The following is a 22977-nucleotide window of genomic DNA, read 5'->3' as shown; positions in this document are numbered from 1 at the left end:
GCTTTGAAATGCTTTTCTGAACTCTCTTGAAATTGTTATATATATAAATATATATTTTGTTCAGTATTGCCACGTGTGCGTTTCTGCTGCTTTTGCTTTCTTCACAAAGTATTCCAGTGGGATTAAAAAAAAAAAAATCATTAAAAAAAAAGTTGTAATTGGGGTATATTTGTACATTAATTTATGCTATTTTGATACTTGTTGCCAATGAAAGTAGAAAAGAAGTCTCAAAATAAACCCTTTCTTACAAGTGCAGAGTGAGTCTTTATATATACACAAAAGGAATAATTTGCAGGTTCCAAAATTAATTTTGAAATTCTTTTGTTGATTCTTGTGACTCATTTGAAATACATGAAGGCTTCTCTGTACCTGCATAACTACTGTGAAAGCTGCTTTTGCTTACAGTCACATAGCACCAAACTAAAAATGGTTGCTTCATGCTGACGGAAAGAGATTTGCTTTCAGAAAGCTATTTTTTCCTTCTCTCACGTTTTTCTATTGATTTTACTTACTTCCTGAAATATATGATAAAGAAAAAAGCTCTTCAGGGTCTCCTAAAGAAGTGGCTATTGGAAATGTGAGGGAAATTGATACTTCCTCTGAACCAAAATAAAAGTGTTCCAAAATCATAACAGAGTATAAAAACTTGGCATAAAGATGGTATAAGAATACCATGCATCTCAGTGAGGGTCCAGCTGAAACACTACTGTCTCCCAGTGTCATTGATTTTATTGATTAGGCAGGCAGTTTCTTTATCCTGTTCTTTTTTTCCCTATTTATTTAAACTAGTTTATTTAAAGTGATATTATTGCATACCTATGTATGGCAACAGTAATTTTTTCTCTTGGTAAGTGATGTACTATTTTTCATTCATCTAACTTAGTCTACATCTGGAATGAAACATAGAGGACTCAGAGATTGAGGAAAAGATGGGTTGAGTCTCATCTGTTCAAAATTATATTAAATTTTTAGTGGATGTTTTCCTCTTCAGGCTACAGCTATAGTCTTTGAAGGGACAGAAAACATTATTTAAATGGTAGCCTTTTCTAACTTGGTTCATTTATTTGCTTGTGTCAATTGAGATGTCTCCAGTCAGGGGCTGGAACGGGCTGCACAGAGAGGTGGTGGAGTCACTGTCCCTGGAAGTGTTCAAGAAATATTTAGATGTTGTACTGAGGGACATTGTTTAGTGGAAATATTGGTGGTAGGTGGATGGCTGGACTGGATGATCTTGGAGGTCTTTTCCAACTTTGGAGGTTCTATGATAATATCAGTATTATTAGTGGAGCTCACCAGTATAAATCTGAGACAAAATCAAACAAACAAACAAAAATGAAGATGGAAAAAGGAGTATTGCTGCTTGAACTTTGATCGTGAAGATTGAATGACTGTGAAAATGAGAATGCCACAGCTCTGCTCTGTGATTTAGCTGGTGCTTTTGGCATTTTGGAGGAGTCTGCAAAGTAGGCTGATTAATGGGTATCGTTGTCTTAGGAAATCTTTTCAAACTACTCTCCTGAGGACATGCAAGAATGCTGAATTAAGTGAATGTGGTGAATTTTTAATTAGGCTCTATCGTGGAAACAGACCAAATAGCCTTCTCTTCTTTCTGAATCATAACTGTCCATAATTTCTTTCTTCTTCTAAGAGGATAAGTAGACAGCAGATAAAAGATGTGAGTTCACCAAAAACATTCTCCTTTATTTCAGCTGACTGTAGATAAGCCGTAAACATGTTGGATTTCTTTAGTCAATAGTGATGGATTTGCAAAGGAGGCAAGTTACAACACCTTTGTTACAGCAAACAGACAAAAGCAATCAAGGACACGATGCATTTTCACTTTATCCTCTGTCAGTTTTAGGCCATCAGTTTGAGTTTGACGGGTCAGTAAATACAAGGAAAGAAGGCACTGAGCTTCTGTAACATATAGTGTGAATTTCTGTGCTTCCTGCAGCTATTGATAATAAAATATTTATTTGTCTTCAAAGACCATCATATGCAAAAAGAAACTGAACTTTCTCCCTTCACCCTTACAACTTTGACTGTCAGTCTTCTCTAGCAGGAATCTGTATGTAAACAGTTTTGATGAATATGCAGTGTTTATTTGTACTAGAGTTTTGCCTTTATGAATAGTTATGAAAAATCCTTTTCAGTAACCTCTTAAAATTGTAGGAGGTGGTTATTACATACGTTTTTGGAGTTTTGAGCATGCTTTGTCAATCAGTTGACTGAGTTTAAGAGAAGTTAGAAATTGTTTATAGTTGAACTGAAAATGAACTGCTCTTGAGTTGAGCTGAAAGGAATTGATGTGGTTTGCAGAAGGATTTGTTATACTTAATTCAGTTAAAAAAAAAAAAAACCTTTTTTTTTTTTAGAGCAGCCCTTGTTTCTTGCCATATATGAGATATCATCTCCCCTGCAATTCATGGTAAAGATGAAAAAAAAACCTGTAAGATGCAAATAGTCACAAAAATTGGAAATAATCGTCCACTGAGCAGTCTGGTCTTTTCTCAAATCAACCTTTGGGTTTAGTATCAGGAATAGGAGGACAGCAGAAATATTTGGATAGATATGCAGCCTGTTTTTCCATCCGCTAGGTCCATTTAAAATTTCTGTCGTTAGTGTTGCCAGGTTTGAGTTCCTTTATGTCACTTTCAGACATTACAAGCCACATCCACAAAGGGATTTTTTATAACAGAATAGATCAATGCCTTTAAAAATCACAGCTGAAGTACCAAGATTTTCAGAAGTCAGGCCATATCAGAAGACCAGGTGAAAAACCTGCAAGCTGTCCAGTCAGCTTGTTAACTGGAAAATTCAATTTGCTCATTCTGACAGAAATATGTACATGTAAATAGCTTTCTAAACTGTGCTAGTGTATACAGAACAATAGCAAGCTGAAATGTCTCATTTCAAATAAGATGTCAAAAATGAATAATGGATCATAAAATCAATAGAAATTGGCTTTTGGGGTTTAGATATAAAAAGTATTTAGTTTTTCTCTCATTTGGCAGTTTGTGTCAGCTGCCTCATTAGCAAATAAAATAACACTTTCTAATTCATTTATTCTTTTTTCATCCTTTGAGGTTTTTTTATTTCTGAATTAGGTCAATTATGAGTGCTTTATGCATAGTAATGCAGAGATTGCAAAGAGTCTGACTCAAGAAAGCTAGACTTAATTTCTGCTTCAACAGAAATGAGAGGTTTTCACAGTGCTGTTTAGAATACATTTTTCAGAAACTTGTTTGATCTTCAGACAATGTTTGCATGAGAAAGGGTGATCACATCTATTCTGACTGTGTTGAGACATGAGGACAATTTATAATATACTGTATGTACTCCCATGTGCCCCTGGGCTCCATCAGAAGAGGGGTGGCCAGCAAGGGCAGGGAGGTGATTGTCCTTCTCTGCTCTGCTGTCTTGAGGCCCCATCTGGAGTACTGTGTCCAGGTTTGGAGCCCCCAATGCAGGAAAGATGTTAAGCTCAAGGAGGGAAAGTTTAGACTGGATGTCAGGGAGAGGTTCTTTACAGAGAGAGTGGTGAGGTGCTGGCACAGGCTGCTCACAGCGGTAGTGGATGCTCTATCCCTGAAAGTATTCAAGACCAGGTTGCCCAGCGCTCCATCAGACTTGGTCTTGAATTCACGTTTCTTATGGTATTCAAGACCAGGTCGGATGGAGCCATGGGCAACCTGGTCTTGTGCCAGATCTGGAGGTTGGAGCCCTGTCTGTGAAAGGGAGGTTAGAACTCGGTGATTCTTGGCGTCCCTTCCAACCCAAGCCAGTCTATGATTCTATGTCTGAGAGCACTGTCCATTTCTCAGCCTAGATCCGGGGAGACAGCAGCATGAATGATGCAGTTCTGTGACCTGTTAGAACCGCAGAGTTTTTTTGAGTTGAGAGAAACTCTTAGAGGTCATCTGGCCCAACAGCCCTGCAGTGAACAGGGACACCTACAGCTCCATCAGGTATTCAGAGCCCCATCCAGCCTGACAGGGCATCCACTACCTCCCCACCTCTTCCTTCTGTCCCATTTGTATCTCCCCACTTTTGATTTGAAACCATCTCTCCTTGTCCTAGCACCATAGACTCTGCTAAAGAGTCTGTCCCCTCATTTTTTGTAGACCCCCTTTGAATACTGAAAGGCTGCTCTCAGCACTCTCTGGAGTCTTCTCTGCTCCAGGAATGTGGTGCTCACTGAACTAAGTGAAAGAGTTCATCTTCTGAAAAAATAATAATGAGGATCAAAATCTAAGTAATTTAGGCATTTAATCTGCCTGTACAAATTCTGCATACCATTTTACCTCCTCCAGAGACCATAAAAACCTGCTGACTGCCTTTGTGAAAATGATTTATATTCTGTGTAATGGTTACATCTGTGTGAGAAACTGTACACTAAGAAAAGCCTGCACTTATCAGCTGTGTGCTCCTCTTTGATTTGTAAGTACAGGTATAAAGGTGAAAAATTTTCTATAGCGTGTATACCATATAGTATTCCAGTTACTCTACCAGGACTTCAGTGGACCATCAGGACTTTTCAAACATCACTGAGAGTGGCTCGGTGGCTGTTAGCCAATTCCCTCAAAAGTTTTAAAAAAAACAACCAACAACCTGAAGTTCTAGAGCAATATGAACTGCACTTGCTTTTTTTCTCTAGTGGCACCTTGCCTGCACTCTCCTCCTCCCCAGAGAAGGTAGGTTAGCTGGTGGTGGGCACCAGAGTCCACCCAAGAGCTACAAGAGCAGCTTTAGCTGACATTTGTTCTTGTCAGTAACCATCCAGTTGGTTGTCACAGGCCAGGGAAGGGAAATAGAAAAATAAAATAAAATTTAGTTAACAGTAGCTTTCCCAAAGCACAGAGTGAAGAGCTCAAGGCAGACAAGGTTTTCTCATCATGTTTTTTGAAGCTGCAGCTAAATAAGGGCTCTGTGTTTGAATTTAAAGATGGATACTTATAATGCAAGCCAAATAGACTCTTAGTCCATTTCACTGCTTTCTGGGGGATGTTGCATTAAAAACACCTCTGGGCAGTACATCTTCAGTCACAGCATTTGGGGTTATTATCTTGATTTGGCTTGTGGCAATTCCAAATGGCAGTTGAAATCAAAACAAACAAACAAAGGTTGTGGAAGAATAGATGGCAGAAAATAGTGTTACTTCATAGAAAAGAATTATATAAAAATTGTGGAAGTTTTAAAGCTGCAGTTCTTTAAGAAAGGCTGAAGAAGAAGTTAAATGACTGCATTTGTACAAAATGTGGCAAGCATTGGTGAAACTAGAAGCCATCATATTTCAAGTAATTTAGGTTGTATAATTTCATCCTTAGGGGAATGTCATTTTGATTTAAAGGGAAAATTGTAGAAGAGAAAACTTCATCTTTCTTTTTCTCAATGCAAGTGGTGGATACCTTTATCACAAAAAAGAGCCTGTTCATAGAGGAGTGCCACTGACATCATTGACTATTCTTTTTGAATTTAAAGTTTCATCTCATTTTAATTGAGGTCATTTTCTAAAATTTTCTATCTGACATCTGCTGTCTGTGATGTTTCATACAGATGTAACAAACACTGCAATGATAGAATGCTAGGTGTTAATCATCGTTCTTCCCATTTTTGCTATATTTGATACTGTTGTCTTGGGAGATAGTGGTTTTGGTGAATAAAATGTCATGTTTAAATGTACAATAATAAGTTTTATTATGTAAGTTTTATATTATTTTTAACTGTAGGTTAAGGTTTCCTTATTTGTTGTTGAGGGGTGTGGAAAGGTTGTGGCTAAAACCTTTTTGGTATATATTTCGTATCAGATAGCATATATCTAAATGGAAGATTCCATTGTTTTTTTCCAGAAAATGGGTAGTGCACTTAACAAGCTTATTATTTAAGCAATGTTTAGTATGTGAAAGCATGTTGAACAATAAGGAGAAACTCATTTCGTAACTGAATTATTTAAATAAAACTTTTGCCCAATTTTTGGGGAATGTGAGATGTACTCAAAGTGTTTAATCCTGTTAAAACTTAGCTCACAAACGCAGACCTTTTTATATGAGTGAAGTGTTTCTTTCAACACTGATAACCTGTCTGGCTGTAAGAGGCCGGGTTTCAGAGGACATTTTCCTTCTCTTTATTTTACTGGATTCTCTTCCAAGCTCTTGATCTTTGGAAATATAGAACTGAATCACATCTGGAAGTAAATCAGGTCAGCTCATTTACTTAAGAATCCTGTTTCCTACCTTGCATACCTACTACTTTAAAGCATTCTGCAGTCTTTGTGTTAATTCGTTTTTGTTGTCTGGAGAGTAATACTTTGTTAAGAGTCAGTTTGGTGCTTTCACAGTCAAAATTGGCTATGTATATATAATTTATGAAATACATTAGAATGTCCCTTCACAGATTTACTGAGGTTAATATCAGCATCAGAAATTACCGAGGGCTCATTTGGTGTGATTACTATGGGAGTAGCTAAACAGGAGGAAAAGCAATTCTCTCTAAATGTTCCAGTTTAATATTCCTTCTCAGAATTGTTTAGGCTACATGAGATAATTGTGGTTATTTTTTTCTGTAATATTTACTGTTGAGAATTTGGCTGAGCAACTGAATGAAGAATACATTGTTGTTGCAGATGAGCTTTTCTGAATATAAAATTCAGGAAATTCAAGATTGCAGTTCCCACAGCAACCACGGCTTGTTTCTTGGCTTCTATTTAGGGTTTAGAATTACTGGGATAAATACTGTTCCCAGTTCCTCTGACTTTTCCCATGTTGATGTGAGAGTTGAGATGAAAACTTGGCTCACAATTTGTGAGTAACTTTTCTGCCTGAATAGTTTCAATTTGTAATTTTTTTCTAGACATAGATGTGTGGGAATAATTATTCCATCTTTTTAATCTTTGAGATATATATATTTTTTTCAAATCTAAACATTTTTCCAGCATTCAATATAAATTACATGGTCCCATAGAGTGCATGCATTATCTCCAATTTTATTGCTACTGAGGAAGTCTTGTCATGGTATTTTAGATGGAGAATGTGCAAGGAAATTCAGCATTTGAAAAAAACTTCTCCCTTTTGGCAGAATCATATAGACTGACTCAGAAACTTAATTCAGATGGGGCGGAGAAATCTAATCTGTAATAGTTGGTCCTAATAAGCTTTGAGAGTTCTCAGTCACCTGCAGTTAGGAATACTCATAGAATCATCAGAATCACCAAGGTTGGAAAGGACCTTCAATATCATCTAGTCCAACAGTCCACCTACCACCAATATTTCCCCACTAAATTGTGTTCCTTAGTAGAACATCTAAATGCTTCTTGAACACCTCCAGGGATGGTAACTCAGCCACCTCCCTGGGCAGCCCATTCCAGCCACTCTTTCAGAGAAGAGATTTTTCCAAATATCCAAACCTGAAATATTCAAATATGTTTATAAATATTTTTGTTGAGTAGTTAACAATAAAACTACCAAAGAGCAAAGCACTTTTTCGTGGTGTCAGCTGTCTTCTGTCATCATCAGGTACATCTCAGATTGTGTTCTGAAATGGTCACTGTGGTACCTTAATGTGCAGGTTTTCAGTAATATGTAATGCCTCAATTATGAGTCAGGCACAAAAGCATCTGAATGTTTACTACATCTACTTTTATCATTTTGTAGAGTTTTGTTCTTGTTTTTTTTTGTTGTTGTTTTGTTGTTGTTGTCTGTAACTAAAATGAAGAACTTGATGGGCTTTTTTAATTTGAATAATGATAGCAAAACATTTTCAGTAGGCTCTGTACTAAAATAGAAGTCGTTTCTAGTTTAAGACAACCGTTTCAAATATAAAGCTTTTGCAGGAAAGGAAGTTATTTAAAAATGAATACTTCAAAGGAATATTCAACTGTGGCTATAGCTTTACTGTTTCTTTCCCCAATAACCTAAAATGCGCTCCCTGTTTTATTTTATTTTTTCTTCAGAGATAGGAAAGGACAAAGACACGTACACAGATGATTCAGAACATGGGAATTACGAAGTTCGTACAGATCAGTCATTGCTTATTCAAAACAAGCTCACCAGGCAGAAAACAGAACCTCAAACTAAACCATCTTTAAAGGTAACGAACACAAAACTTCATTAAATTGTATCAATATGCTTAAACATTTTCAAAATATAATTTCTATGGGGTTAGTTAAGCTAAAGTTCATATAAAGAGGCATTGCATGGAAGGAATTGCAGGAGGGTTCCTTACAGAGCTTACAGAATCAGTGAAGGGAATTCCCTGTAGCAGCAGTCACACAAAATTATGGCAAATGTTGTCATGGTTTATAATGTCCCATTTGAGACTGTAGCCTTCTTGTGAGAAAAATTGACAATGCGCAGAACTGAGAGCATAAGTCTCCAAGCATGGATTGAAAAAAAAAAAAAAACATTTCACCAGGCAAAACTGACAAGTAATCTCAGCTAGTAATCAGTTAATCACAGTGCTCATCTCAGTGGATTTCCTTCTAGAGTTCATCTACTATAATGCCAAAGAATTATGATTGATTTTAAGCTTAAAATAGGCTTGTTTTTGTTTTCTATCTAGATTGGGAGATCTGTGGTTTTCCTCTGAACCGTGCATAGTTTATTGTAAGCATAAGACACATGACTTATTCTCACGAAGTTCTGAGTGATTTATTTCTTCAAGCACTAGAAAACTGTGTATTCTTCAGTACAGTTTTAAATAACGATTCTCAATTTTTGATATATAAAACTGTCGATAATACTTTGCTACAAATCTAGAAACTGCCTAAATTTCTTTAATTTGTTCCTCATAAACTGCACTTTTCAGTAGGCCATTATACAGTTCTGACATACATCATGCCCTTTATATTTTGTCATTTTAGCACCGAATGCATGTGTCAGTCTGAGTCTTCTAACTGATACAAAGCTTGTTTTCTCAGCCCCACTGTATTGTATTCACTACAGGATTCTCTAAGACATACAGCAGGTCAACATGATTTCTGAGACTGACCATTGGATGCTTTCATAAAAAGCTTTATTTTTTATTATGATAGCTATCTAATAACTTTGAAATAAGTTTACAGATAATGATGTGTACAGACTTGGAAACCTGTGACAGGGAAGTGACACTTCAGTAATGACAGAGGAGGGTTACAGGTTTTTTATTGGAGTTCTGTTTCAACAGAACATTGTTTGTTTCTATTATATACTTAGACAAAGCCTTTTTTTGTTAAATGTGAGGTAACAAAAAATGCAGAATGCAGAATTTGCAGGATTTAAGGAATATTATAGGCAATTAATTATTTTTCATAACAATAAGGCAGCTAAAAAAGTTTAGTCACAGATAATGTCTGTCTAGTAACAGACTTTTCATTCTGCTAAAGCAAGACTCTTCTGTTTTCATGTAAAATACAAAACAACTCTATTTCCCTCTAGCCCTGCACACAGGACTAAAATAAAATTTAGAGGCAGCTGGCAAGTTAACTTTCTTTCAAAGTTTCAAGGGGGCCCCTAATATTTGTATTAAGTTTAAACAAAAATACCATTTTTATGTCTCAACCTTTGTACATTCTGACTCAAAAAATTGTCTTTTTTGAGTCTTCTGAAGCCACATCTGACTTCTAGCCTTGACAACAAGTTTCACTATAGCAATCACTTTGGAAACTTCCTTTGGCTTTTATACCGTTTTTTGTAAATGAGACATTCTCCTTCTGTTTACTGTTTGTCTGCCTCCACAGGAAAAAGGCAGAGGAGATTTATATAAGTCTTACAGTGGAAGAGGAGGTTACTGTCTTGCCTATGGAATAGCGTACAGATCCTTCTGGCAGTTAGTGGAAGTTGTCTAGGGAACACTTAGCTTAGATTGCTAGAAAACTAGCAAAAGGAAACTTCGGTTTCTTTTTGGGACTGTTGAAAGTTGCAGTGAAAAGGAGAGAAGACAGCTTTGCAGGAGGTAAGTGCTCTCATGTACAAATAAACTCAGCTGGCATTATTAAAAATAAGTCTTCTCAATCAACCAGATCAGAAATACTGTCCTAATGCAGCCTAAAAAGTTAAAAGCATACTATTCTTTTCTGCTAATGATTCTAATTTAGGCTTGGTTTGGAAGTATTGTTTAGCACCTGAGAGACTCAGGGACAAATGGTGATTTGCAGTTAATGCTTGATGTTTCGGTGATAAGCAGTAAGAAAAGTTCTGGCAGGATGAAAGCCAATGTACATTTTTGGGGGGAATTGTCTAGTGATTCAAATTGCATACATGATGTGTACTCTCCATGAATCTGTCTTGCATCACGGCAGTTTAAAAACCTTAACAAACATCAGATAATATAGACAATAGCACCTCGATTCCAATATTAATCTTGGTAATCATCTACTTTACTAATTTCCTTCATTCTGATGTATAACTCTTAATCCAGCGTAAGTGAAGGCTGATATTTTAAAATCCATGTGAATTTCATATTGACAACTTAAAAGTTGTTCAGACCCATTAAGAAAGTTGTCTTTGTTATTCATGTTTGCTTTGTTTTCAGCACCAACTGCTACAGACATTCTTTAGAAAGCATGATTTCCCTCTGCCAAGGGTTCTCATGCAGAGGAATGCCAGCAAGTGACAGCTGAACAGAATATGACATAAGTGGTTAATTGTTAATTGCGAGTGAAACGTAGGAAATGAGAAGGTCCCTGAGTGGAAGATTGATATTTGAAATGTTCTAGTTTCTCTAAGAAAGGAAAGTGAGCTAAACAGATTTTGTCACTTGAATGGGAAGCTAAAGATGCCCAATGAAGCAGTGAAGCAGTGAATTATTTTGGTCCCAGTGACTGTAACACGCATAGTGGCAAGATGGGAATATTTGAGAAATTACACTTGCATTTCTTTTTATTTACTGCATTAGTGTTACTGGCCTTAATCAGATGAATTTTTTCCCCAAGGAGTGTTTTTTTGCAGTCTGAAAAGATAAAGAAAGGAGTTCTAGGATAACTTTCCCGTGTTATCACTATGGGCTCAGGAAGTACAAAGAAGGGCAAGTACAGTGGCCTAGTTTACTGCCTATTGTGTTATCCACCTCTATCCACTATAATACTGCATGTCAAAAATAGCTTTGTGTTGGACAGAATGTGACACAGGTTCTCTTTCAGACTCTGGAAATGTTGTGTAACTTGTAAAAATTTGAAGTAAATCTTAAATGAATGAATGCTTAAAATGTGGAGAATTATTTCCAATTAGCTGGTCAGAACGCTGAAAATTTAATATGACTTGAGTAAAACTCATTGTGTTCAGTGTAAATTACTACTGTGATTACTGAAAGATAGAGCTACCAGTGAAAACCTGAAACACATTTCTTAGGCTTTTAATTGGATTCTGTTGAATTTTGAGCATGTCTGTTCCTTTCTTCTGCAAAGCAAATAATTCATTTTAAAAAAATTCACGTAGGTGGTTTGGAAAAATTGAATAAATCAAATAAAACTGAATAAATCAAACATATTTCCAGAATTAATATGTTTTTCGATCTTATTTCTTTTATTTTCCATGCTTTTGCAGGATTTTTCTCCTTCCACTGCTGTCATGTTTAAGTGCATGACGTTGAGTTACGGTTTCTTAAACTTTATTTGTGCCATCTGTTCTAATCCTGTCAATTTATCTCTAGTTTCAGGTACATTATTTCGCTCAATCTATCTTGCTCATGTGTTCCATGAAAGTCAGGAATACATACTCAAAGAGGAGGGTAAAATTGCTGTAGTGTATAAATCAGAACAAGAAGTGGTCATCTGGCAACAATGTACTGGCAAGGGGAACGGCAAAAGGAGTCTCATAGATTATGAGTAGTCTGGTAATGCAATCTAATAACATAAAAGTAAATAAAGTTTAAAAGGAATGATAACAGATAAAATCATTACCTCAGAATAGAATGACACGGTCAAGTGCAGCACAAGCTAATGCTGTTTATGCTTTCAGTGCGTGGTTCTCATCTGCTGTGAGCTCTCATTTAAAAAAAATAAATAAATAAAGGAAAAGAAGAAAAAGGAATCTTTGAAATTAGTTCAGGAATAGCAGGGAAAGTATTAAGAAATTTTACCACAGCAAAAGATACAAGTTTAAGAAAGAAAATAATAAAGAAAATGTCAGCAATCATGTCAGTATGGTTCCTACTTAGGTCTTCCTATTAGATCTAAAGAGCAAATAGAGGAGGTTAAGTACTAACAGTGAAAAGTTTTGTTGGAGTCACAGGCTTGATCTGAAACAGAGTAAGCATTACTATGGAATCTCACCTCTGGAAATAAGCCTGTTGCAGTTAGCATTAGTAACATCTATTTCCAAAGAAAACTTAAAGCTGAGAGCTGAGTCATAAGCTCTGAATGTAGACACAAACCACTGAAATAACGATATCTTTCAGTGTGAATATTACCACAGATATTTACACAAAGTTCATGGTAACAATACTAAGGAGAATGAGTAACGAAAATAAGCAGGATGGTTTTCATGAGTCAGCCAGTAATCTCTTTACAAAATAACATCTTATGAACGCTAGTGAATTGTATTGATAGAAAAGTTTCTCTTAGTGAAATAACCATTCTACTTACTGTGACAATGGGGCAGCTGTTCATTTATAGGTAATTACATTACCTGAGAAGTTCACATATGAGTTCTTGTTCCTCAGATTGTTTCCATGGCTACTTTAGTCTCATACATGATTTGGTAGCCCTGAACTCATCTATTAATATCTCTAAAGCATCTCTTAAAAATTGAAGGGATGAAGAAATACAGAGAACTGTTTTTCTTGCCTTGCATCTAATACCAGTGTGTTTTGATTGTATGCTACATTCTTCTTCTCTCCTTCCTCTATCCCAAGCAGATACTCACTGCAAGAGTACGAAGTCATTTTATATGTTGCAGAATGTTCTGCACTGTCCTAATTAGCCTGGAAGACTCCAAGACAATAAACTTTATGGTGGTGGTTGTAAAAGTTTGGCATGTCAGCAGTAGGTCAGTGAACATGTTCACTGATCAGCTTCCATAATAAGCAAATAGTCTATTTCAAAGTCTATTTCCTTGTCTTTTGTTCTTCAAATGTTTCCTTGTTCTACGACATTTTCCTAGATCTTTGTATCCCAGAAATTCTACTGGCGAGGTGGTGCCACCCATAGAGGGGTGATGCTGGGGCAAAGTATTGATTTAATACATGCTTGCTGTTTGTTATATGCAGAAGGCACTGGTATAGTACTAACAAAATCATACAGTATATTATTCTCAACTAAGTTGCTAAAGGGATGTCTAATTTTTGAAGATAAATTTGAAAAATCTATTAACAGTGAGAACAACCATTCATTTGCGAATTATTTACATTTAATGAATACTGATACATTTACTGATTGTCTGGGGCTAATAATTTGTATTCACAGATTAACTGCTACCACTTTGTATGGTACAAAATATTTTTACCAAGATTTTATGTATCGTTTGAATTTTTTAATTTTTAGATGGTAAAAAAGATACTCAATTGAACTTCTCAAATCTGGACACGAGAAGTTCAATCTTCAAACTTAGCAAGGGTGCTAGACAGAGGCATAAATATTTTGCTGCAGAAATCAGGAGAAGAATGTCTTTAGACTTTATGACTAAGACATACAAAATAGTTTACTGGAGTTGTCTTCCATTCCTACCATGATTCAGTATATTATCAGTGAATAATACTGGACAAATTCGTGTGCTATGGCTTTGTTACTTTCAGTGGAGATTTTGTCAATTGCGTTAGCATTCATGACACTCTTGTGCACAGCACTTTTGTTTCTGCTCTGTCTGCTGAGACTGTGCATTATCAAGGCATTGTTTAAGTGACCTTGGCAGCTGGCATTCTATCTTCATGTAAGTGTTAATACTGAAGAAGGTAGAGTTGTGAACATGGAAGTAGAATCATGTAAGTTACACCTTACCTAATAATCTACCAAAGGCCAGAAGGCTTTTTTTTGTTCTTCTCTGACATCTTCTTTAAAGTTTCCTCTATTCTTCATGTCTTTATTGAATGCCATACATTGGGTTACCAGAGAGACTGAGATTCACTGCTTCCATTTCCAGTAACAGAATCACTTTTTTCTTATTACGTTGTTCCTTTCTCTCACAAATTCCCTGGTGGGAAAAAAAAGAAAAGAGAAAAAGAAAAAAAAAAGGCAACTCAACAAGCCTTTTAATATTTTACTTCATTACTGGTAAGTTGCACTAGACAATCTCCAGAGGTCTCTTCCAACTCCTCTGATTCTGTGATTCTGTTGCACATTTACTTGTCAGAATTCACATCTAATTCCATCTTAGGGTGGAAATAAATTTTGTTCCAAACATCATCACCTTGCAATTAAGAGATCTTGAGGAGAAAGTTTAGTAATTTTCAAATGTAAAAGAAGAATTTTGAGATTCAGCCTTGTGTGTCCACCTATAGTTTCAATCACAGATAGTGTTCTGTTGATATCTTTAATGTCTTTTAAATAATCTTACAAATTTGAACCCAATTTCCACAGCCTACACAGAGATCAGTTGAACTTCATTGTCTCTTGTAGGGGAAAAATAAACACATTGTGCTGTGGAGTCTCAATTTTTGTGTGATATATCAGATACAGCATTGAAGTAACTGAATCCTAACTTTGTTGGCTATGGCGGGGAAATGATGTTCTTGGATGTTCTTATAAATGTGAAACTACCTTAGATTCTTTTTAGAAAGTAAATGATGGTGCTTGAATTCAGAAATTGAAACCTGGTCTGTTCACTGGCTGAGCTACACCCCAAAGTAAAAGTTGTCTCTCCTTATACATATCTATCTTGGGTCAGAATAACCTGATCTGGGCTGAGTCCGAGTCACTTTGTGCATGCTGCCAGGTTAGCACTCACATTTTGTTTGGTCATTACTTCAAATTTCAGGAAAATGTGAAGCAGATCTTAAAATGTTACGAGGTCTGCTTTCCAACTATCTGCTTTGCCCTTGAATGTAAATGAGAATCTTATGCATAAAACTAACAAGTTAAGCAATTTTGTCCATGTCAGACTCTATTTACTGAGTGTTGATAGTAAGAGTAAATTAAACTATCAGAGAAACACACGTGGAATCTAGTAAATGTGACTTTTCGTAGATTAGACTCACGGTTAAGTACTTGGTTTTGCCTTGATACAAGTTTTCTTATCACTCTTCGAACTAGAGTTATTAATGACATGATTAGATATACATCAATTTGATGATTTCAGTATGTTAAAACTTCAGTCTTGAATTTCTTTGTAAATGGTCAGTTGTTGTCTGTACTATATCACTGTCTAAATGAATGCCAAGATAATTTAAGATGGCTATTTATTAACCCCTTAGAATAACTAACACAAAAATAAAAAATGCAACAAACTATTTCTAAAAATTAGCCAAATGAGTAGTGATTGAAATTGCAAGCTTAAGGAAGCTCTGCATTGAGGAAAACAATACTTCAATGCAGGGCTTCATTTTTATGTCAAAGGTGAACATTAAAAGGTTCTAATTTAGCTTCAAAATGTTTAATATTAAATATTTTCTCATATTACCATTATATACAAGGGCTGCTCTGAAAGTAATGCCTCCTGTTTTATTTTGTTGTCCCATGACATCAGAGGTGGATGTTGATGATATGGCAGCAGAGGTTGAACATTCCTACCAGTGTTCCATTACATTCGACAGATAGCAGCAGAGGGGCACTCAGACAGAATGGCAACATTTAACTTCTAAATGATTAGACCTGGCAATATTACCTCTCTGAAACGGAGGAATTTTGGCAATAATCTCAGGCAACCTAAGCAGCTGAGAAAGTTTCAGCTGTTGTTGGTGCTCTTGGTGAGGCTCTTTTCTCCACAGATTGATTGTATATGAAGTCAATGTTGTCAATGGAATTTTGAAGCGTTTTTAGTTATTTCTTACATAACTTTAAAACCTGGAACTCAGCACAAGGACTGTAATTAAAATTTGTCTCCTTCTAACTTATCTGTGAGTTGGTGATGGAAATAGCATTGTGATTATGAAAGGTGGGATGCATGCTACATGAATTCAGGATGTTGTTATTAAAAGCACATAAAATTGTTATATTTTGCTTCTGTCTTGTACTAACAGACTCTGAGTGTAGGAAAGGTGATCAGGTGGCTACTGCTGATATAAACATTGATCAGGCTGATTTTGCACCTGTTTTCCAAGTAAAACAGGAAATATTAACTCTTGGATTGAAATTAATGCTCTCTTTTCTCCGTACACATTATGGAGCCCCTTCAGATCAGCTGAAATCACTGTTAAATTATGTATAATAAATGTGTATAAACATCACCAGATAAATTATTTCACTGTCCCAGATGCTCCTGGTAACATAGGTGGACATTGGTCTTCCAGAACTAAACTGAAGTGAAACCAGCAAAGCAAATGTAGCAGTGGCTTCAGTATTGCACATTTCAGACTGTGCATCTGTAAGAATCAGATCCTCTGAAAGCGTTCTGAGATGAACAGATGGGAAATTTCTTTCTACTGACAGTGCAGGTCATTATTTATTGAACGCTGCCCCTGGAGATTTCTGTTCAGTGCAGATGAACCTGAGGGCATATTTGCACCACTGTTAATCTGAGGAAGAAAAAAATAGATCGCTTTGCTCTTGCAGTAAGATTTTTTTTTTCCAGGAGAGAAGAGCAAGGTAAAAAATGTCTAGAAAGTCTAGTTAGTCCAAAGGAAAGGTAGAGGTGTCTTACTTAAAGGGAAATTTAATTTGCAGAATGTCTGTACAGAAATTGCATGAGCAGAAACTGTGAGATATACATCATCTCTCCCCATGGGGGAATTTTGGGCAGGCTTTTCCTGTTGTTTTGCCAACTTCATGGAACATAAAAAGAAGCCAATTCAAGTCAGCTTTTGTGAAATGCTAATGCTGGAATACTACATTGCTACCCCAAAGCATCATTCTTATCTGCAAGTCATTACAAGAATTATAGAAATTGAGTGGGTTCTGGCGAAGAAGAGTGGTAGCAGTAGATAGAGAAGGTAAGGGGTAGAAGAGGAAATAAGAGCTTACTTGTGAGCAGTGAGGGAAATGTGTAAACAAGCACTTTTGGGACTCATGCTGCTACCTGCTGAAGAATGTAGGAGCAATTTGAAGGTGGCAGAAAAAGGATGCCCACTTGGTCTTCCTCATTAAAATGAGGTGTAAGACAGTGGGTAGTTAGGCCTGCCAGTGATGCCAGTAAAGAGTATGCCAGAGGATGAGCAACATCCAAACTGTAAAAACACTGGAAGCTATGCAAAAGTAGGAAAATCCATGAACCTTGCTTTACTGTTGAATTTTGTCTTTCAAAGGCAGAATGGTATAGAAACAGGGTTCCTGTGTCGTAGATGTCACTTTTTAAAAATTCTCTTTTTACAAATGGATCTGAGTATAAGGACTACACTGTTCTAGTCATAATATCAAATGTGAGTTGGGTTTCTAGTATACTTTTAAAAACACCTCTCAGTTTACAGAAGAAATGCAAGTTTACACTGTTGCAAGTAAGATTTGAATGTGTTGTTTTTGGTCAGATATCTAGAAGTAAAAAGCAAACACGAATAAAAGCCTTGTTTTGTTGTGGGTTTGTGTTTGTTTGTTTGTCTTTGTCAGTGATAAGATTTAGTGATCCTGTAAACATATTGAAGCACAGCATGAAAGTCACAGCTCCAGGCAAGTAGGACAACATTTAGATCTCAAATACCCATTTTCTATTTACATATTCATTATTGAAATACATAGGCAGGTATGTACCTTGGAGCATATAATAGGTGCTTTCGTGGGTTGCTTTGAAAAGTTGCATCCAGAAAATAAAGACAGCTGAGGCCATCACAAGCTGCTGGGGAGAAAAAAAAAAAAAAAAAAAGCCTAATTGTATTTAAGTAGAAGCACACTGCACTTATATAATATTTCTAAAGATGCGTTGATGCAATTTTGTAGTAATGAATGGTCTGAGAATTGCTATTGGTTGTTGTTCTGGAAGGAAGAAAGCAGAGAAGGAAGAATAATCTTAGAAAACATCATTTTTTGCAGACTGCAAAGACCTCAGAAACACTGAACGTGTAGAAAGTTAGCTGTGAGGTATACATGGGAGTATTAAAAAATAAAACACCTTGTACAAACAAATAAGTTGGTATCCAGTGTCTCTGCTGCTGGCATCACACACCAGTACATGGTTCCACTTATGAAAGGAGAGAGAAACTGTTGGGTATGACTGAGTTTTATCTCAAACAGTCCAAATAAGGTACAATTCCATGAGAAACAATCTAGCTGATAAAAAGTAATGCATCATCAACAGACTTCTGACGGTGCGTGTGATGCATTTTCCTTAAAACTCCCATACATGTTCTGGACAGACTCTGTGCTGAAATGGTGCTGCAGCCTCCAGAAGACGGCAGCTGTTTCTCAGTTTGCCTTTTCAAATTTCTGACTCTTCATAGGCTGACACCAGTTGATATAGTCACTGTCTATTCTGAATCATGCAAAACACAGACTGTAAAAATAGCTTGCAGCAGCAGGATCCATTGCGTTTACAAGTGTGGTGGGAAGGAACTAGATGAGATTTAAGCACTGCTAACATGATACTGCAAAAGGACTTCAGCTGGGATATCTGAGGAAACGTCCTCATCAGTAGTGTTTCCTTTTTAATTTTTTGAAATTATTTTTCTTCAGGAAAAAAATAGGATTGTTTTATAAAATTTTCCAGGTCCCAAGCTTGGTTTAATTTCCTTGCCTTTCAGTTTTATTAATTGTGATAGGAAAGTAAGTATCAGAAGTGTTCATATCTATGCACGCTCGATAAAAATTGTAGGATTTTTGCACTGCTGGCAGAAATGGCTAGATTGTGGTTGTTGTAAAGTTATTTTAGTTGTTCTGTTCTAATTGATTTGAACTCCTGAACAACCAATGCTGAAGAACTGTGTGTTCTTGTGACTTGCTGTTTATATATTCATCCCGTGGGTATGTGGACATTTCTGTGCTTCAGGAAGTGCTGTGTTACAGGGAACTTGTGATGGATCCGTTCATCTTTATGAATGCTGTATTTAACAGATTTTAATTTTGTCTTCTCCAGACTGATGCCATGGCATCATCAGGCCTCTTCTTCAAAGACGGCAAGAAACGCATTGATTACATCCTGGTCTACAAAAAGTCGAGTCTACAGGTGGAAAAAAGAAGCACATTTGAGAAGAATTTGAGAGCAGAAGGGCTGATGTTAGAACGAGAGGTGAGTTCTTAGTTGATGTGGTATAAACCAAACTTTGCAATGCTGTCTTCCTGGACTAAACTTATAACCGATTCCTGATGATTCATAAGTCTTTCTGGTTAGGCTTGTCCCTTTGTTCAGTGCTAATATATTACTCATGGAATTATAGAATGGCTTGGGTTGGAAGGGATCCCATCAAGCTCCAACTCTCCTGCAGCAGGCAGGGCTGCCAACCTCCCCATTTAATACCAGCCCAGGCTGCCCAGGGCCCCATCCGACCTGTCTTTGAACACCTCCAGGGACGGGGCATCCACAGCCTCTCTGGGCAGCTGTTCCAGCACCTCACCACTCTCATAGTAAAGAACTTTCCCTGATATCCAACCTAATAATAACAGTAATTTGACAGTTTGTGTAATGTGTCTTGCTCGTGCACACTTATATGTGTACATAGACTCACACGCATCCCCCAGAGTAAAATCACTTCTAAATAGATGTAGTGCAGTACATGGGGGAACATCCAACTCCTTACACTTTCAAAACAGAAGAAATTTCTGTAACTCATGTTGTTACCTTAATATATAACCCCTATGTCTTGTTACAGAATGCCTATTTATCTCCCTATATTTTTAAAGGGGTAATGATGACAAGTTAATCCATCTCTAGCTTACGTGTCTGTACTGAGTTCTTTGAGCTAGAATAGTTTACAATTTATGTGCTACTTGGCAGGCTTCCAAACTTTCTGGAATGCAATTAGAAAAACAAGCAAACAAACAAAAAGCCAACCTTTTATTCTAGTCATACTTAGTTAAATATCAGAAGTCATGCTAAGTCTCACTGTTAACCCCCTTTTTCTTTGCGTGCTGAAACCTTTAAACCCTAAGAACTTTGAATATTGTTAAGGATTTCTTTTTTTACATTAAAGAATGATTTTGTCAGCTTTGCTCTGATCTGTAATAGCTTGTTTTCCCAAGAGTCCAAATTAATATCCCTTTAGGTTCCTAATTAGGTTCCTGATAAAGTTGCTGATACTATAGGGATTAATTAATATTTTTATCTAGATGCTCACAATCAGCCTTTCATATAAATATTTATTTTTAAATTGTTCTCTGTTTGTCAGAAAAAAAAAATAATGTATTTTTGTCCTTGTTTGTCTTTTCCATTCCTTTCTGTGTCTTAGTTTTAATGCTGCTCTGTATTGCACTTTGGTGGATATTTCTGCCATGAAATGTGAAAAACTGATTCAAAAGGATGTGAAACTGTTGTGATCAGGATAACAGAACTGAGAATATTAACATAAAAATAAACAAATCCAGGAGAGCAGACTTGCAATTTTACTGTTTTGTGAATTCATGATAAAAAAGACATGTATTTAGTCTTTCCTAAAGAAAGTTCCTGTAGTTCATGTATTTTTTACCTTGATTATTTTCATTAGCTCAACTCGGTAGAATTGCTTTACTTGTTCCATGTGAAAGCAATAATGTTTTAGCTGCTTGCAAGTCCTTGCAATAGCAATATGGCATGTTGAAGATTTGTAAATAACTGGCCTGGAAGTTTTGTTAAACTTATTTTTAAGTTTTTAAACATTATTTTGAATCTAATAGGAAAAAAAAAACTGACTTTCAGATATTTATTGAAATAGGAACGATCTTCAGCTGGAGTCAATTTAGAGGCACTGACATTTCAGAAAAAAATGTGTTTGTATAAGGTAGCGATTCTAAATATCAAGCCATTGAAATGGCTTTCCAGTATTATTTTTTCCTTGTCTTTGGAGAAAAATGAAATCCTAGAAGCAATGTTACATAATTTTGACATGACCTTATGGCACTGATGGGCAGAATTTTGAGCGCTTAAAATTCATTTTATTCTCTGACTGAATTTTCCTCTATCGTTGCTTACCAAACCTTGTATAATTTAAGTCTTGGGGAGGCTTTCATAAGACTCAACTCTACCAAAATGTTCGATTATGAAAAACTCAAGCAAGTACATTTGGAAGAGGAGTTTAACACTGAAATACTGATTAAAAAAAGATAAATACAGGAACATTTGATGTTGAAACTCTTGGTTGTATTCATATAAATATGTGATATAAAACATTTTTGTAGAATATTCCTCATAATTTTATGGGAAAAAAAATCATACAGGGATCACATTTGAAGTTGATAACTGTCATCACACTTAATGTTTTCTGGCTTTTGGGATCTGCAGGTTTGTCATATGGCTCTAACAGCTGAGCTACACTGCACTATTCTCCTTAAATGTGAGACGGATTGAGGGGTCTCAAAAGGGCTCACCTGAAATTATTTTGATGCATTAAGCCTTTCTTTACTTCAGCCAGGTTTTTAAGAACTGTCCTACAGGTTCTTTTTGGCAGTTTCTTGTTCACTCCTATGACAGGATTTGGGGTGGGATGGAATCTGTTCATTTTCTATTGTCTGTCTCAGCACTTGCAACGTTTTCAGGTTTGCATAGATGCTTCATGATGAAATTTGACCTTGAAGTATTTAGAAGTGTGAGTGCCTCATGGGATTGAATTATTAATATGTGTTTATTTTTTCCCACTTTTTGCAGCCAGCTGTAACAAACAGTGATATCATGTTTGTTAAAATTCACTGTCCGTGGGAGACGCTGTGCAAATATGCAGAAAGAATGAACATCAGGATGCCTTTCAGGTATGGTGGAAACTATTTTAATGAACTTGTAATTTATTGCTTAAAATACATTTTTTTTTTAAAAAATATTAGTTACTGTAATGCTCAGTTCCTTGCCTATGCTAAACAAATTCCTTGTGCCTTTTTTGCAGTAAATATTATTGGAATAGTGAATATCTCCTGTAATAACACTGAAATTTTAAAAGGTTTAAATGCTTATTTTCAACTCAATTCATGTTGTTCTTCTCGAGAGAGAAAAGCTTTGTTGTGTGCTGTAAACCTGTGTGACTCATGGAAAATTCCCTTGCAGAACTCCTTTTTCACTTAAGTTGCCAAATTCTCCATCTTTCGTATCCCATAATGTAGCTCTCTTGCATTGGTCCTACGCCAGAAACTTAGTCATTGTGAAGCATCTTTAGCTCAAATCTGGTATCAAATACCCAGTTATATTCTGAGTTTCCACATCATCCCATTAAGTGTTCCATTAAAAAAATATTTTCTGTGACGGTTATCTACTGAGTGCTTAAGAATATTATTATAGTGCCATTTGAGCTCCCCTAATTTGAATGATTCTTGTCTTCCTTTTAAATGTAGTACTGAATGTTTGCGTGTGTGTACACAAATACATAAACTAAATTCCCATTCCAGAAGTACTTCTTTCTTGCTTTCAATACTTGACTTCACAAAAGTTGGGTTTTAACAGCGATTTGAATTCTTTGTCATTTTAGCAACTTCATAGATCTGTAGGGATCTTCGGGGGGGAAAAAAAAAAAAACAGTCAACTTTCAGAAGACTGCTTTATTTGTAAGCTGCTCATAGTTGTGTTTGTATTCAGTGCTTTACCTTGCTAATTTGCTGTTGAGCAAAATGCTACTGGTCAGAAAGAAGCTTACTGCCCACCTTCAGCTGTGTGAGTAATATGCGCTTGATCACCATTTCTTTTTCTCTTCTAGAGGATTTAAAGAAGAATTAAAGTGAGATTGCAAGGTAGAACTTGTGTGAATATTTCAAATAAGCTGGTCCTTTAATTGCACTCTTTAAATTAAAATTGAACACAATAGTGAACGCAAAGTAGACTCAGATTAGAACAGAGGTCCATCTTGCTTTGCCAGCAGCCAGTCTGGGATGTTCAGTAC

At 36.2% G+C, this 22977-nt stretch overlaps 1 protein-coding gene across 4 annotated transcripts in view; it reads left to right on the top strand.

Moving 5' to 3' along the window:
- ANO3 (anoctamin 3) overlaps window positions 1-22977 on the top strand; it is a 167304-nt gene that overhangs the window by 92998 nt on the left and 51329 nt on the right. For 3 of the 4 annotated variants that reach the window (XM_085223884.1, XM_085223885.1, XM_019615250.3), the window contains exons 4-6: window positions 7949-8085; window positions 19062-19214; window positions 21762-21862. In XM_085223884.1, coding sequence (XP_085080010.1) covers window positions 7949-8085; window positions 19062-19214; window positions 21762-21862 — 391 coding nt within the window. Of the gene's footprint in view, window positions 1-7948; window positions 8086-18607; window positions 18752-19061; window positions 19215-21761; window positions 21863-22977 lie in introns of those variants that run through there. The other variant, XM_085223886.1, reaches the window with a different exon arrangement.

This window comes from Meleagris gallopavo, chromosome 5, assembly GCF_905368555.1.
Source record: "Meleagris gallopavo chromosome 5, MGAL_WU_HG_1.1, whole genome shotgun sequence".
Taxonomy (NCBI): domain Eukaryota; kingdom Metazoa; phylum Chordata; class Aves; order Galliformes; family Phasianidae; genus Meleagris; species Meleagris gallopavo.
This window is presented reverse-complemented; position numbering and strand designations above follow the sequence as displayed.